Genomic DNA, 15,094 nt, shown 5'->3' with positions numbered 1-15,094 from the left:
ATTGGTATGAGAGTTCTCTCTGTGTATAGATGCTGAAAACCTTGTTACAGGTCCAACAGATCTTTATGTATAAATACTAAGAGTATGTATAGAGAGAATATTAACACTGTAAAGTTAAATAAAGCAAAATCAAAAGGAAGTACTGTGTTAAAAACAGCAAATCTCTGACTAATGTTAGTTTGTTATAAACAAAACCAAGCTGAAACAAAAATAAAATATGATGCACCAATTGAAAGGTTCTCCAGGGTACATGCTATAATGTGGGATATAAAATGTACCCTAGGTTTTGGAGGTGACTGGAGAAATAGAACCCACATTGAGGTGGGGATACACCATCTATCAGTCTTAACCTCCATTCACCAATCTTACATGAAGAAATAAAAGAAGAAAACCATATATTTCTATTATTTCATTCCTTTATTTTTGCCTCAGCTTGGCTTTGTTTATAATACTTCTAGGTATATATATGTGTGTATACTAGAAAGCTTTACAGGTAGTAGATGTTTACACACACTAGAAAACATTAAACAAGAGTGACATCATGTCTAACACTTTTCTGCCAATATACATCAAACAATAACACACATTACTAATGAATCACATTTTTTGTTTTATCAGTTTTACCCAAATTCAGGACACTGTCCAGTGTTACTTGACCATTACAGCTACTCCTCCTCTACAGGGTTGTGAAGAGTGTAAGCAGTTACAGACCCAGGATCAAGATGATGGTCAGTTAATCACTTTATTTTACTATTTATAACTTCAAGATGAATATATATTCAGTGATAGGAACTAAAAGTTGTATATTAGAAGATGTGATGGCAGCCTTTCTGAGACTAGACAAAAACACTATATAGCATTGTGTACCATCATATGTTTATAAGAACATCTGGGTGTTACAGTTGAATTGTTTGTCTTGTTACTGTCATGGTCTATGTTTATAAGAACAAATGTTTGAAATACTTATTGTAATAATTCAGGAGCTGTGTTTACTACCCTAATGACTTCAATGTGAGTGTGATAACCATGCCACTTAACACTTTTGTGGATAACTCATACAATTTTTTTGAAATTGAGTTGTGGATTTAATTTGTACAACAATATATGCAGTACCTTTGAGATTTCTTAAAAACATCATAGCTGAAACTGGTAATATTTTGTTGATGGTCATAAATATTTTGTTTACAAAGAATGAAAATTTTGTAATTATTTGTACTAAAAATATGTTATTTTTCTTTTGTAGTTGTTTATATTCAAACTACTAACAAATAGATTGCAAGGTGAATTTCATTTGAAGTATCAAAATACTTTTCTTTGTTTTAAAGTTTTCCTTTATCACTTGTATAATCTCTGGAACTTTCTAAAAGATATCAAAAGTTTTTTTTATGAGAAATGTTTATATTTTTAATTTTCTCTGTCGTATTACTAACATCTGTGTACAATCCAATGAAATAATTTAAATTAGTAAATAGAAGAAAAAACATTTTAATTTTTTATGTAATATCTTTAAAGTTTTTCCTTTTGTTAAATTTGTAATTTCAGCTTTATTCTGTTTTACATATAATTAATTTTTTATGTTTTATTTTTCTTTCTTTTCTGCTACCATTTAGTATTCATCTTGACACAAGTCAGTGGTGCCCTTCAGGCATATTACAGTTTCTTTGAGAGACAAATTTTTTGTTTAATGTATTAATATTGTAAGATTTGAGAGCAGACTCAAATTATGATGTAAATTTTTTAATTATGCATTTTAAAACATAAATAATACATAATTGACTAAAATATAATACAATTTAAACTATATCTCTGACATATTTTGGTAAGAATCGACTGTAAATGCTACAGTTAATCAAGCAGCCAATGATACTAAAGTTAATTACATACAATCAATCTGTGATGATAGTTACATTTCAGTTTCAAATAACCATTGTTATTTTGTTGTGTAAATAATCTCTTTCTGATGAATATATATATATATACATTTATGTAGCATCTACTTGTAGGCTATAAAACTCAAACAAACCTGTTGAAGGTGGGTGTGGTAACTGTCAAATGTATTCATTCAGAATACTTGAATGAGTCAAGAGGTTTTGTAAGCAACTTACTATCTAAATGTATTAAATTACACTATCATTGTATTACTGAATATACAGAGAACCAAAGTAGAGAACTTTCGTAGCTCATTGGTCACATGACATCTGAAGATTTGAGTAGCTTTTTAAAGGTTATTTTAAGTAAAGGACATAAAACTTGGATAAAGTAAAAACTTTTAATTGTAACATACATTATAATATCAAGTTCATTCACATATGTTGACAGTAAAGATGTTTAATTAGATTATTAATGTAACTTGCACAGAAAAGCATTTAAAGAAGCTCCCATTGCAAAAGGGTTAAATTAATGGGGATATTAATGGACATTGAAGAAGATATTTATAGTTATGGTCCTGTTTAGAATAAGTTGTTTGTTTGTTGCTGTGATTATTTAGTTTTTTTATATGAACTTTTCTTTCACTTTCATTGTTAGTTATAAGATATTCATGAAATATTCTCAATGATCACAAACCAACTTGCATGAATGTTTAGCTAAGTCTAGAACAGTTTGTTTTCACTTGACATAAATTTTGATTATGCTTCTGTTTTACTTCAAGTTATAAATTATTGTGTTTGTGCATTGTATTATATGTTATATGATAACCCTTTAGTTTTCTAGTAACCTTTGTTTTTAAGAAGGTATGCTTGTATGATAATTCCACATCTTGTGTGATGTGATTGTAACCTTTTTAATTTGTCAGATGAGGTGGAAGAAGATGCTAGCTTCAAAAGGTGTTTGCAGCACAGTATGACAATCCATACCAACTATATCTTGGTTCCACCCTTTCCTCCCTTTAGTCCGTCACTATGTATGAAGAAAGATGGCTTAGTGCTGATAAACACAGGGGATAACCTCATAGCCTTGGAAGTAGAACTCATAAGACACAACTCACTTGGATTTAAGAGTCGTTTTGAAGCTGAAAACATTCCTACCACTAGCTTTCATCATGCGGGTAATTATACTGAGGAAGTTAGTTTTGGACATATTCAGTTGAGTGTGCCATCAGATGAAGAAGACTCTGTCAGTTCACCTGTGGGTTACTGTCAGGACAACTGTGATCCAAGTCGTGTTGTTTGTGATCTCTCTAGTGCCTTGAAAAAAGATTGTTGTTATGAATCGCAAGTCTGTAGAGAAGATTGTGAGGCTCGTAGATGTTGGAATTACGACATTTTACCTTGTAGGTGTAATGTGCAACATTTTAGAATAGTCAGTAACTGTGGTGAAAATGTTTGTAACATCCGATCCGAGGAGTGTAATGTAGCAAAGACCAGTGAACCATTATTAGGAAGTAAACAGTCTGTAACAGCACAAAGTGATAAGATGGAGAACTGTTTAACTTTATTTAGTTCCTGTCAACACCAAGAATTTAAGTGTTGTGCTAAGTTATGTTTACATGGTGAATCATCTCAGAAAGTGTTCTGTAGCTGCCAGTGGCAACAAGAAAATAGTGGAGAAGAAAGTGAAGACCAAGTGTTTCCTTTGCATCTAGAGCAGCCCAAAGTAAAAGATGTTCAAGATTATCATTGTGTTAGTGCAACTCGACACAGGTGGTCTGAAAAGTCTAATAAAACTACAGATGCTAGTTTAGGAATGGTGGTCAATCAGAGCTTATCCCCAAAGGGCTTGGAACCTAGTGAACGTTTTCTGTTGCTAAGGCCACCATCTGATGACAACAGTGGGAGTTCTGTGAGAACTTATTTGTCTCTGCAAAAAAACTCTGGCACAAATCCTCGAAATGCTCAGTCTCCTGCCAACCCTTCCTCTGAGAAAGAAGAATCTCATCCTTTCACTCCAACTTCTCGTGGCTACCTCATCTCTAAGTCTTTCGAATCAGTAAAAGAAAACATTTCACCAAATGGGAAAAGAGAAACAAGTACAATTGCAGAAAAACAAGAGAAAGCAGGGAAAAAAAGGGAGCCTTCACCTCCATTCTGTGACTCGTGTATATCAGCAGTGAAACAAGGGAGACCACCAAGAGATGAATCTCCTTGCAGTTCATCCAATTTGAACAATGGTAGGTCATCAGGAACAGGAGGTCATTGTGTCAAAGAGACTAGACAGATCTTTAGTCAAAGAAAGGTGAACAGGTACAGAAATGAAGAGGACTCTTCAGGTAAAGTTTTGAAAGCAATGCATTTGTTAAAGAAAGCTAGATTGTACAAGAGTAAAGAAGTTTTAAAATGTTGAGATAGGTGTAAAAATTTTGTTGCTGTGGAAAAGCAAACTTAAAGCATACTGGGATGTTATGATTATGTTTCTTCTATTAACTACCAATGATTTATCTTGGTTGATTATGAAATATTTCAGGAACAAGAATATTATAATTTCTCAGATATTTCTTACTTTACATTAAATGTTAATCTTTAATGTTTTTATTTCATATGAAAACACACCTCATATTGGTTTTTACCTATCCATACTATGTTTCTTTGATAGATGTGTTGTGTATTAGAATTTGTAAAGGTTGTTACTAATTTTATTGAATAAAGCACAAATAGAAAGAAAAGTACAAATTTAAAATGATTTTATTATAAAATCTAATACCACTCGAGAAACTAAATTTTACAAGAATCACAGTGAATTTCATACTGTTGAAAAATAAGAGAAAAAAAAGAAACTGAAGCAGTGATGTGTTTGGTGAAATGTGGTTGTGAAACACTTTATCATGTCCATATTTTCTCAGTGTGCTTTTTGTGAAAGTTTATTTTTCCTTTGGGATAAATAGTTTTAAACTATAATAATTTCTGATGTGGTACTTCCCTCTGCCCATGAGATTAGCTTTTCCAATTTTGTGCTGTACTCTATATGCAAATTTTTATGACATATGCCACAAGCCTCTTACACCCACCCTCTATTGCACTTGAAGATTTCAACATGTTTTCCATACAAATAATTAGGCACCATCTCTCTGCCAGTAGGAGAGCACTGACATCATATCACGCATGTGGTTCCTTCTATGAGTTACTGCCAAATCAGCATTTCTTATTTAGTTGTGCTTGAGTTCAGACATCTTTTTGTATATTCCAGTTATGCCTACTTGGAGTACCTTAGTTTTACTTTATTTCGTTTCTTTACATGCAATTTTCACTTTTATTTTTAGAGCATTTATTTTTCTATGTTTTGCTGCCATATCTTTGTCTTGTTTGTTTAATGTCAAGCATGAATTCTGAAGTTTGCATTACTACTTTGGGTCCTTTTAATTCATCTGAAACCATACTTTGGGCTACAGGTACGGACTATTCATTGTGGGATTTATTGGCATTTATTTGCAAGTAGTTTAAGCATTATGTGGCACAACCTTTGCCTCCTTCCATTGTCCCTCTTTCTTTTGAGCCTTTCAATTTATGCTGGTGAGGATTTTGATCATTTATTTCCCACTCTGGAGTTGACCATGCCTTTCAACACCTTGCCTGAGGATTCTGCTTGTTCGTTGTCAGATTTTATTACTCAGGTATGCGATGTTTTGTCTAGTCTTCTCATGAGCATTTTGACTTCCATTTTGATGACAATATACGTATGCCTCATCCTCCAAAGGCTTCAGATCAATTTATTTCCTCTTATCTTGTTCATGTCATGTTATTGTGGAACTATCTCTCAGCTCCTTATCTATGGGACCTTCATGTGTCACAATTTTTGCAACATTATGTGTTTGACATGATCTTGGAGTCTTTGGAGTTGAAGGTCTTTTTGGTACAACAACAGTCCACCCTTTCTTGTACGGAAGCTCATTTGTCCTAGTCAGAGCCGAGTGTGGCACCATTTCCTGTCTCCTGTTCATCCTCTACCCAGCCATTGCCTGTTCCTTCTTCTTAAGATGTCAAAGTTCATAATTTTCCACATTGATGCATTATATGCCAACAATGGTTTTGGTGACTAACTGATGGGTTTGGGTTCAGTGGGAGCTTGTCTGATGGCTTTTGTTCATCAGTGGAGCCCTTTCAAGTATGATTCTTGGGTTTATAGAGTATTCTGCACGACCTTGTCACACAATGATCTATCAAACCTGCTTCACTTATTTGTGGTTCCCCAAAAAGTCTGGGGACTGGGAGGCTGGCCATCTTCTTGCCCTATCTTAATTAATATGTTCATGCTCCATGCTAATCCATGGAATCATACTTACTCTTCAGTGAGCTTTTTCTCCAGGTATTTGGAGGACCAAAATAGGTGTCTCTGATGTTTATCTGCATATTCCTATCATAGGGCTTTGGGTATGAGGTTTTTGACTCCTTTCATACCCCTCTGGTTGGGGTTTTATATGACCAATGGAATCTTGCTCTGGATCCTTTGGATTCTCTCTTCAACCTTACTTCTTAAATTATGAATGATCTGCAGTGCTGGTTGGACAAAGCTAATACTTCAGCAGGCATTCTACTTTCTCCTCTGCAGCTAAATTTACATCTCTTTATGGATGCATCCCTTGAGGGCTGTGGTGCTTGGGTTGACCATTGAGCAGCTTCAGGTTAATCTATGAAGGAACATTCTCTTCATATGAACATCCTCAAACTCCTGTTTGTTGGGCTTTAGATCATTTTCTTTCTGGCCCGGCATTGCCAGGTGGTTAAGGCACTCGACTCGTAATCTGGGGGTCGCAGATTCGAATCCCTGTCACATCAAACGTGCTTGCCCTTTCAGCCGTGGGAACATTATAATGTGGTGGCCAATCCCACTGTTCATTGGTAAAAGAGTAGCCCATGTGTTGGCAGTGGGAGGTGATGACTAGCTGCCTTCCCTCTAGTCTTACACTGCTAAATTAGGGATGGCTAGCGCAGATAACTCTCATGTAGCTTTGCTCAAAGTTCAGAACAAACAATTTTCTTTCTATTCTTGAAGATCAGTTGATCATGATCTACTTCGACAATTCAACAGTAGTGGCTCATTCCAATCACTAAGGGTTCACCTGGTTAAGAGCCTTGCATTTTCTAACATTGAGTCTTCTCTTTTGAGATCACAATCATCACATTTATTTGATGTGGTGTCACATACCAACTTTCTTGGCCTAACTGGGTTTACCTAAGATATTTCTTCATTCCCTTGTTTTGTGGAGGCTTTGTGATAAGTAGGGTATTTCTCATATTGATGCATTTGACACTGCTCTCAGTCACATATTACATTTGGCTATAGATGCCTTCAGCCATGATAAATCAAACAATTTTCTTTGTTTACTCTTCTATCAGATTATTTCATTGGTAGTCTTACTCATCCATACCACTTCATGCAAAGTCCTTCTTAGTGCTCCTATTGACTTGTGCTACTGGTGTCATTTGCACATTGTATCACTTCCAATATCTTCATCTTTATCAGGATCATTCATTCCTTCCTAAGACCTCAGCAGCTCATGAGGGTAACTCCTTCTTTTGCCCATTTTCCTTCCTTTTATTTCTCATTTCTACCCTCATCCTGATGTAAATAGGCTTCTATATGTGGTCTGTGCCCTTCATTGTTATATTGCCAGCAGACTTCCTTCAGGAGTCCACACTCTTTTTTATTTTTATTTTGGCAACCCTCTTCCTCTTGGGATCTTTCCTACTTTACCCTTACCAGTTAGATTTACTGTTTAATCTAGCTGGTTTATTCCTCTTTATCTTCTTCTCAATGTAAGTTATTCCATGGTACCTCACATCAAATCTGCCATCTCTTTTTTTTTCTTGATTTTCATCTTTGTCTTCTTTTGAGTAGATTCTGCAGTTGGTTATGTGGACCACCTCTCAGACATTCATCTCCATCATGTCATGGTTTCTATATCCTTGGGGTGACACCTGCCACCTGTGACTATACTTCAGACTTTGTTGCACCTATAACACTAGCTAAGTCTTTATTAATGCTTTTTTTTTTTTTTCTTTCTAGGGCCTATGCTTTGAATTTAGTCACTTGGATGCTGCTCTGTGGAGAGTGGTGCACGACCAGGTATTCTTTCTTCTAAGCAAATCTGCAGTGTGTACCATGCTGATTTGTGCACTCTTTCAATGGCTCTGCATGCTCATCTTTGAGATAGGTTCATAAAGTCACTCATGATGCATAATTCATACATAAGCCTGTCCCAGATCATACTACTCATGGATGACATGAGTAAGGCAGAAAGGAATACCTGGTCAGCCCTACCATACCTTTATTCAGTAAATCAGTACGGTTTGATTTTGAAAATAGAATTTTTGTGATCACCCATTGCACTTTTTCAGGTGTAACAGTCCCATCAAATTCTTCAATGCTCTTTCCTCCCCTATCTTTCAGTGGAGTGTGGGAGTCCTTGCTATTTAACAGTTCCAAGCTGCTGGGGTGGTTGATCATGGAGGCATGATGCTGCATGAGTTTCATTTAGATGGTTATAACCATATAGTTCAGAGTAGGGTGATGGTGTTTTGCCAGTGTAGAAGGTGTACCATACTCTGGATTTAATGACACATATAACAGAGAGAGATGTCTCAATGCTGTTTGCCCCTTAACTAGGATTCCCTCATCCTACCATGCTGGTACTCAGTGGGCTGGTTTTGGATACTGAATGAACCGGTCAATGTAAGCCCTCACACGTGTTTGAGGTTGTCCATCTGCCTCCCTCAATTCTTCCCTTTGTGTCATGAGTCATGGAGAGTGTACTTGAGTTGTTTCTGTCTCTGTCCTAGCAATTAATTGTTTTTCTTTTGCAATGGTAATATTATTGATCTTTGGATATTTTGAACCATTCTCATGGTTGTGGGACTTGCTTGGATACCAGATGGCACAGTCCTGGATCTCTGGCTCAGTGTCACTCCTGTATCATTCTCTGGAGTTGGTCATTTTCTCACACCCACCATTTCAGGGCTTGAGGTGAAAATGGTATGATCCCTTTCTACTGTCACGTGGATGTTGGTACCCAGGGAGAAGATTTTGCATGTAGTCGACTTACTGAGTATGGTTCGTTGCACCCTAGCCATTGTACACCATGAGATGCATCCTTCTTTCTTTACCCACTTTCCTTCTGTGGAATTGCATTATTTATTTATCTGATTGGGATCTCTTTCCTCATTTACCCTTCCCATTCGGATGCCCTCTCTATTTTTTTCTACCATGTTTATTTGTTAACTGTTCATGGCAATAAAATACCTGGTTTAGAAGTGTTTCAGTGTCCTTCTTCAGATCATCGGATCTGAATCTGTGATATACAGATGTATGTCTGTTCTTCCCTCACACTGCTCCCTCCTTTACAGTGAGGGATTCTAGCTAATCTTCTGAATGGGGGGGAAGTACTGTATCAGAAGCTATAATTTTTTTCAGCTGAAAGTGTACTTCTGACAGTTACTTCCCTCTGCTCACACTTCCCACAATCTTGCAGTGCTCATATCTTCTACCAAGCTTCAAAGTGATGGTTCAGTAGTGGCACATAATGGTGGTGCTCTCCTGTTAGCAGAGAAATGATGCATGGTGATTTGCAGAAGGTTTGTGGCATGCATATAGAGGGTAGCAAACAGGAAACACTAATTTTCTGAGCATGTGGAAGTACTTACTACAAATAGATTTTTAGTTTTAGAAAATTGAACTTTTACATATGTAGTATTTTTTTATAATTGCCTAGTATTATAGTATATAATTATATATTTTGTGTAACAGACAGTTGTGTGGTTTACTTTTTAAAACTCTCTTCTTATGGTTCTGTTCAATGTGTAAGCTGTAAACTGATGATGCTATTGTTATTAAATATAATTATCAGAAGAGGAGGCACAGAACTCTGAATATCACAGCAGCTTACCTTTGGAAGTTCATGGAACAACTTACCAACCTCTTGAATCAGGCTTTAAGGGAAACATAATGGCTCAGGTTTGTTTATGTAGTTTAAAATTTGAGGATTTCTACATTCAAAGTAGCTAACCTTATTAGAAGGTCTCCCTGATCATGGTAGATAACCTTATTAAAGAATTTGTACGTATGCTCACTCTGAAACACGAGCATCCTGAAAGTTCCTTTTTACTAAAAGCTTTGGAATGTAATTGCTCCATAGAAACTACTTGTTTTATTCTGAAGAGTAACACATAATAGCCCATGTTGAAGTGTCAGCATCCTGAAAGTTTCTCCATAGATTAAGCTTTCAAATAAAATTGTTCTGCAGAGTATACTTGAATTACTAATGTATTAGTGTGGAACTTTGTATACAAGTCCATATTGAAACATCACTCTCTTTTATTTTTTTGGTATGCTGGTTTGCTTTATAGCATCAGTTTAAATTTGTTTCTTTTATTGGTTCTAAGTTTTTTCAATATTCTATAATTTTTATTAATTATCATAGGTGATAGTTATCAAGTTTACAATTTTCTTACAACATGTAAATGAGTTGTAACTGCTCGTTTCATTTCAGGACGAGCTCATTGTAGCCGTACGTCAGGTAGCTTTTGACATCGAACAGTTTGCTCATGAGATGGCTCAACGGCTTTGTGCTGAAGCTGGGAGGAAGTACCTTGCTTTTAATGATTATGATGTTCAAGTTATTGATGTAAGTATCTTAGTTGTGTATAATGAGAAGTTAGTCTAAAGTCTGGATATTTCTGATGACTTGTCTTGAAAATATTTCAAACCATATATACAGTTAACAAAATTATGTTGAAATATCAATAGACATATTGTAGTATTAAATCAGGATTTTTAAATAGATATTTATTTTGTTAAAATTTCTGCTTATATAGGAACAAAATGGTGCATTTTTCTTGCTTTTATGACTCACTGAAAACTATGATGTAGTATAAACTATTTGTTTGTTACCCAGAAATGATTAATTATTATTTTTGTCCTCACAGCTTTGCCCAGAATCGCAGACTGCTGTTGTTCTGGTATTGATGTTGATTCAAGCTACTGTAGGAAACAAAGGAGTAGCCAAAGGTCTCAGGTAAGCATTATATAGAATAAAGAAATAATTAAATATTTTAGGCTAACATTATCAGAAACAAAGGACTAGCTAAATGTTTCAGGCAAACACTGCATGGAACAAATAAAGTAAATACCATAATGAAAAGGAGAGTGGATAAACCTATCATTTAAATACTAAATGGAAAAGAAAGTGGACAAATGTGTTGTGTAAGTTCCACAATGAAAAAGAGAGGACAAACCTTTCAAGTAAGTACCACAAGGAACAGAAGAGTGGATACACCTATCATGTAATTAGTATAAGGAAAACAAAAGTGGACAAACTTCTCAAGTAGATATAAAAAAAAAACAACAGAAAAGTTGATAAATATCCCAAGGAAAAGAAAGTGGACAAACATGTTAGTTTGGTACAACAAGCAACATAAGAATGGACAAACCTTTCAAGTAAATACTACAAAGAAAAGACCAAATAAACTCAGCCAGAGACTACCATAAGAGACAGAAAAGTGGATGAACCTCTCAAGTAAATAGTAAAAGGAAATGAACAATGGATAAACTTCTCAAGTAAATACCACAATGAAAAGGAGAGTGGACAAACCTACAAAGAAATGATGACTAGATAAACCTGTAAGTAATTACCACAAGGAAAAGTAAAGTAAATAGACCTCTCAGGGAAGAGTGGATAAATCTCTCAAGTAAATATTGCAAGGTAAAGGAAGTGGACAAATCTGTCACATAAGTACAACAAGAAAAAAGAGAGTTAATAAACCTCTCAACTAAATGTCACAACCTGTCAGTTAGATACAACAAGAAATTGAAGAATGGACAAACCTCTCAAGTAAATACCATAAGAAAAGAAATGTGGATAAACCTATTAAGTAAGTACCATAAGGAAAAGAACAATGGAGAAACTTTTCAAGTAACAGAAGAGTGAACAAACCTCTCAAATAAGTACAACAAGGAACAGAAAAGGAGATAAGGTGTTAAGTATTACAGGAAACATAAGAGTGGATGATCCTCTCAAGTAAATCATAGAAGGAACAGAAGAATGTACAAATCTCTGAATTAAATTTCACAAGGAAAAGCAAGTAGACAAACTATCAAGTAAGTACCAGAAGGAAAAGAAGAGTGAAAACAAACACTCAAGTAAATACTAAAAGAAAAAGAAAGTGGACAAACCTCTCAACCAAGTACTATAAGAAACAGAGGAGTAGCTAAACATCTCATTAAATATTACAAGGAAAAGAAGAATGTATAATCTTATCAAGTAAATATCACAAGGAATATAAAGTGGATAAACCATCATGTAAGTACCACAAGAAAAAAAAAAGAGTTAATAAAGCTCTTAAGTACCATAAGAAAAAGGAGAATGAACAAGCCTCTCAAGTACGTACCACAACAAACAGGAGAGTAAACAAATCTCTACAGTAAATACTAAAACAAACAAAAGGATAGAAAAATATATTGTGAAACACATGATGAAGAAAATAATAGTCAAAGTTCTTGTTTTTTTAGTTATTTCTCTAGTAACTGGAGAAGAAAAGAATATATAAAAAAACAGTTAAATTAATTAAAGTATTTGGTTGTTAATTACTTCAAAAGGAAGAACTTAAAAATTGCATACCTGTGGCATCTGCCCGTTAAACATATTGAATAAAATCTGGTATTTCATACTTCAGTGAACAGATAAACATCAAGCTTCAGGTGGTGGTTTTGGTTCCATTTATAAACTTGTTATTTTGTAACTTGAGTATGGAAGCACATTACACTAATATAATAATAAGTAGGAAATCAGTAATATGTTTCAACAGAGCATTGTTTTATCTTCTATCTGGTTGGTTGATTCAATGGTTAAGGCTTTCAGTGAAGTAAGTTCTTACTTTCACAGGAATGCAGAAAGACATGTCTTCCAAACAGGATTTAAATTTCAATGGAAAATTGACTCAGGTAAGATATTTAAAATGATAACTTCTGTAGTGCTTTTAATGGTCAATTTTATATTGTTTAACCTGTTCAGTGCCATAGACAAGATAACTTGTCCAAGCCGATCAGTAACACAGTGCCACGGAGGAGTTAATTCGCTCTCAGTAATACCTAACGTCAGCACTAGATGTCAGCACCATACATGCATTTGACATACTTACATATTGTTTCACTTTTGATCCAAAATGGCGTCACGAAAAAGGTTACAAGATGAAGAAGCATTAGAGTTGTATTTTGAACTTGGTTCAGAGTTGCCATAGCAGCAAAAATACTTGGCAGTCAATAGGTTAATATTGAACAGTTGTCTCAGTTGTAAAAAAAATGCATTGAATATCCTTATTCTTTTACAATGAGTTTACAGAGATGGCAAAAATTATATAAAGTCTATTAATAACCTGTAAATAACAACAAAACAAAATTCTTTATTACAAAACTGATGCTATTGAGAAATAGAATGAGCCCCAGTGCTTTATTTCTTGGTAAATTTGTTTATATTTAATTCTTTTAGAAGACATCTTTGGGTTTATTGAGGCTTGGTTTTGTGGAGAATAATCATTGTTTTTCCTTTGTACACATTTATTATCTTTATAAATAAGAACCTAAGAAAAAGGTATATTTACTTAGCTTTACTAATTGCCAGTTTGAATTTTAGTTTTTCTCTAAGTTTATATCTTGGTTGGGAGGTGATATTTATTCAGCAGACAGTACTTGTGTTTTATTTGTGCATAGTACCATTAACTAGACATCATAAAATGTTTTTGTGACTTGCATCCAAAAGTCATAGCTAATAATTCATATTTTAATAGTATATAAGTTTTAAGTTCTTAATTATATATTTTAAAAAAATTCAGAATTTCTTCTAATGTGAGAAATGTTATTCACCACTCCTCCAGTGAGTGCGACATTTAACTTACATTACTCACTATGAAATTATCATTGCTCAGACAAACCGTAAATTTTATAGAATTCAATCTTTTTCAGTTAAAGAGCCATCAACTAGAAAATCAGACACCTCTTGCAATATCCATCTGTCGCATCTTATTATTTAGGACTTGTTAATAGTTCTCTTGTACTCTTTAACACTGTACTATGTATAATCAATAGAAAGTTAAGGTTTCTCTGTATTGAATGATCTTATCATTTTATGTTGTTTTCTGAACAGAAAATTGTTAATTTATCTTTTAGTACAAGCTTTATCCTTACAGGAAAGATAATGAGTAGCATGGATTAATTGGTAAAGTTGGATAATTGTATGCTTTTTCTATGTTATTCTGTGATTATTTTGATGCATTATTTAATTAAATAAAAATTATTTAGTGTGTTACTACCAGTGTAAGAAGAGTAGGGTGAAGTATCATTGACAATCAATAGCAAAAAAAAAAAGACATGAATAAGTACTTTATTTCTTGTTTTTTATGTTTATTTATTTATTACTATAAAAGTAACTGAAATATAAAAATAGGAACATTTTTAGGTTAGTTAAGGTTAGACTAGTTAAAATTAATAATAATAATAATCTGTGATGATGAGAAAACCCACTTGTAGAGAAAATTATATATTTAAAAACAGCTGGTATGGGTAGAGAAAGCACTAATAGAAGAGCGAACAACGTTCGACCTTCTTCAGTTATCGTCAGGTTCACAAAGAAAGAAAGGGTTACTGACTGGTAGCTGACCACATTTTTGAAGGTAGTTGTGTAATTGAGTGTAAGAATGTATAGGGTGTGCTTAGATGTTTGATTATATTTATTAATACAGGTATAAAGGTGTTCCTTTCTATTGGTTTATTTTGGGCTTGAGTTGTTGTACAAGTAAGGCTTCTTCAATTTTGCATTTGTTTATGTTTGTTTTTTTATTTAGTATTTGAGTGTTTTCTATGGTTATGTTGTGTTTATTTGACTTGCAGTGTTTGAAAATGTGCGAAGGTGACTTTTTGTGTTCTTTGAAATCTGGTTTTCATTTTTCTACTTGTTTCTCCAATATAGAAGTTGTGACAGTTATCACATTGTGTTTTATAAATAATGTTGGTGTGGTGTTTGTCAGTGTAGATTTTACATGGTATAGACCTTAGTTTTGTGCCTGGTTTTTGAATAAATTGGTATTAACTAGAACGTCATATTTTATTACTAGTTTTTGCCAAATGTTGGTTATTTTTCTGCTGATTTTGGGAATATATGGTATGCAGCAGTATA

The 15,094-nt window shown here is 34.1% G+C and overlaps 1 protein-coding gene across 5 annotated transcripts in view; it reads left to right on the top strand.

The window, feature by feature from the left end:
- The window catches only part of LOC143248774 (uncharacterized), a 62,482-nt gene that overhangs the window by 33,852 nt on the left and 13,536 nt on the right, over nucleotides 1-15,094 (top strand). For 4 of the 5 annotated variants that reach the window (XM_076497464.1, XM_076497466.1, XM_076497465.1 and 1 more), the window contains 6 exons: nucleotides 619-728; nucleotides 2,795-4,207; nucleotides 9,776-9,882; nucleotides 10,418-10,552; nucleotides 10,854-10,942; nucleotides 12,809-12,867. In XM_076497464.1, coding sequence (XP_076353579.1) covers nucleotides 619-728; nucleotides 2,795-4,207; nucleotides 9,776-9,882; nucleotides 10,418-10,552; nucleotides 10,854-10,942; nucleotides 12,809-12,867 — 1,913 coding nt within the window. The remainder of the gene's footprint in view (nucleotides 1-618; nucleotides 729-2,794; nucleotides 4,208-9,775; nucleotides 9,883-10,417; nucleotides 10,553-10,853; nucleotides 10,943-12,808; nucleotides 12,868-15,094) is intronic. The other variant, XM_076497469.1, reaches the window with a different exon arrangement.

Source organism: Tachypleus tridentatus, chromosome 4 (assembly GCF_004210375.1).
Source record: "Tachypleus tridentatus isolate NWPU-2018 chromosome 4, ASM421037v1, whole genome shotgun sequence".
Classification (NCBI taxonomy): Eukaryota; Metazoa; Arthropoda; class Merostomata; order Xiphosura; family Limulidae; genus Tachypleus; species Tachypleus tridentatus.
The sequence above is the reverse complement of the archived record's forward strand: the minus strand, read 5'-3'. Positions and strand labels throughout refer to the sequence as shown.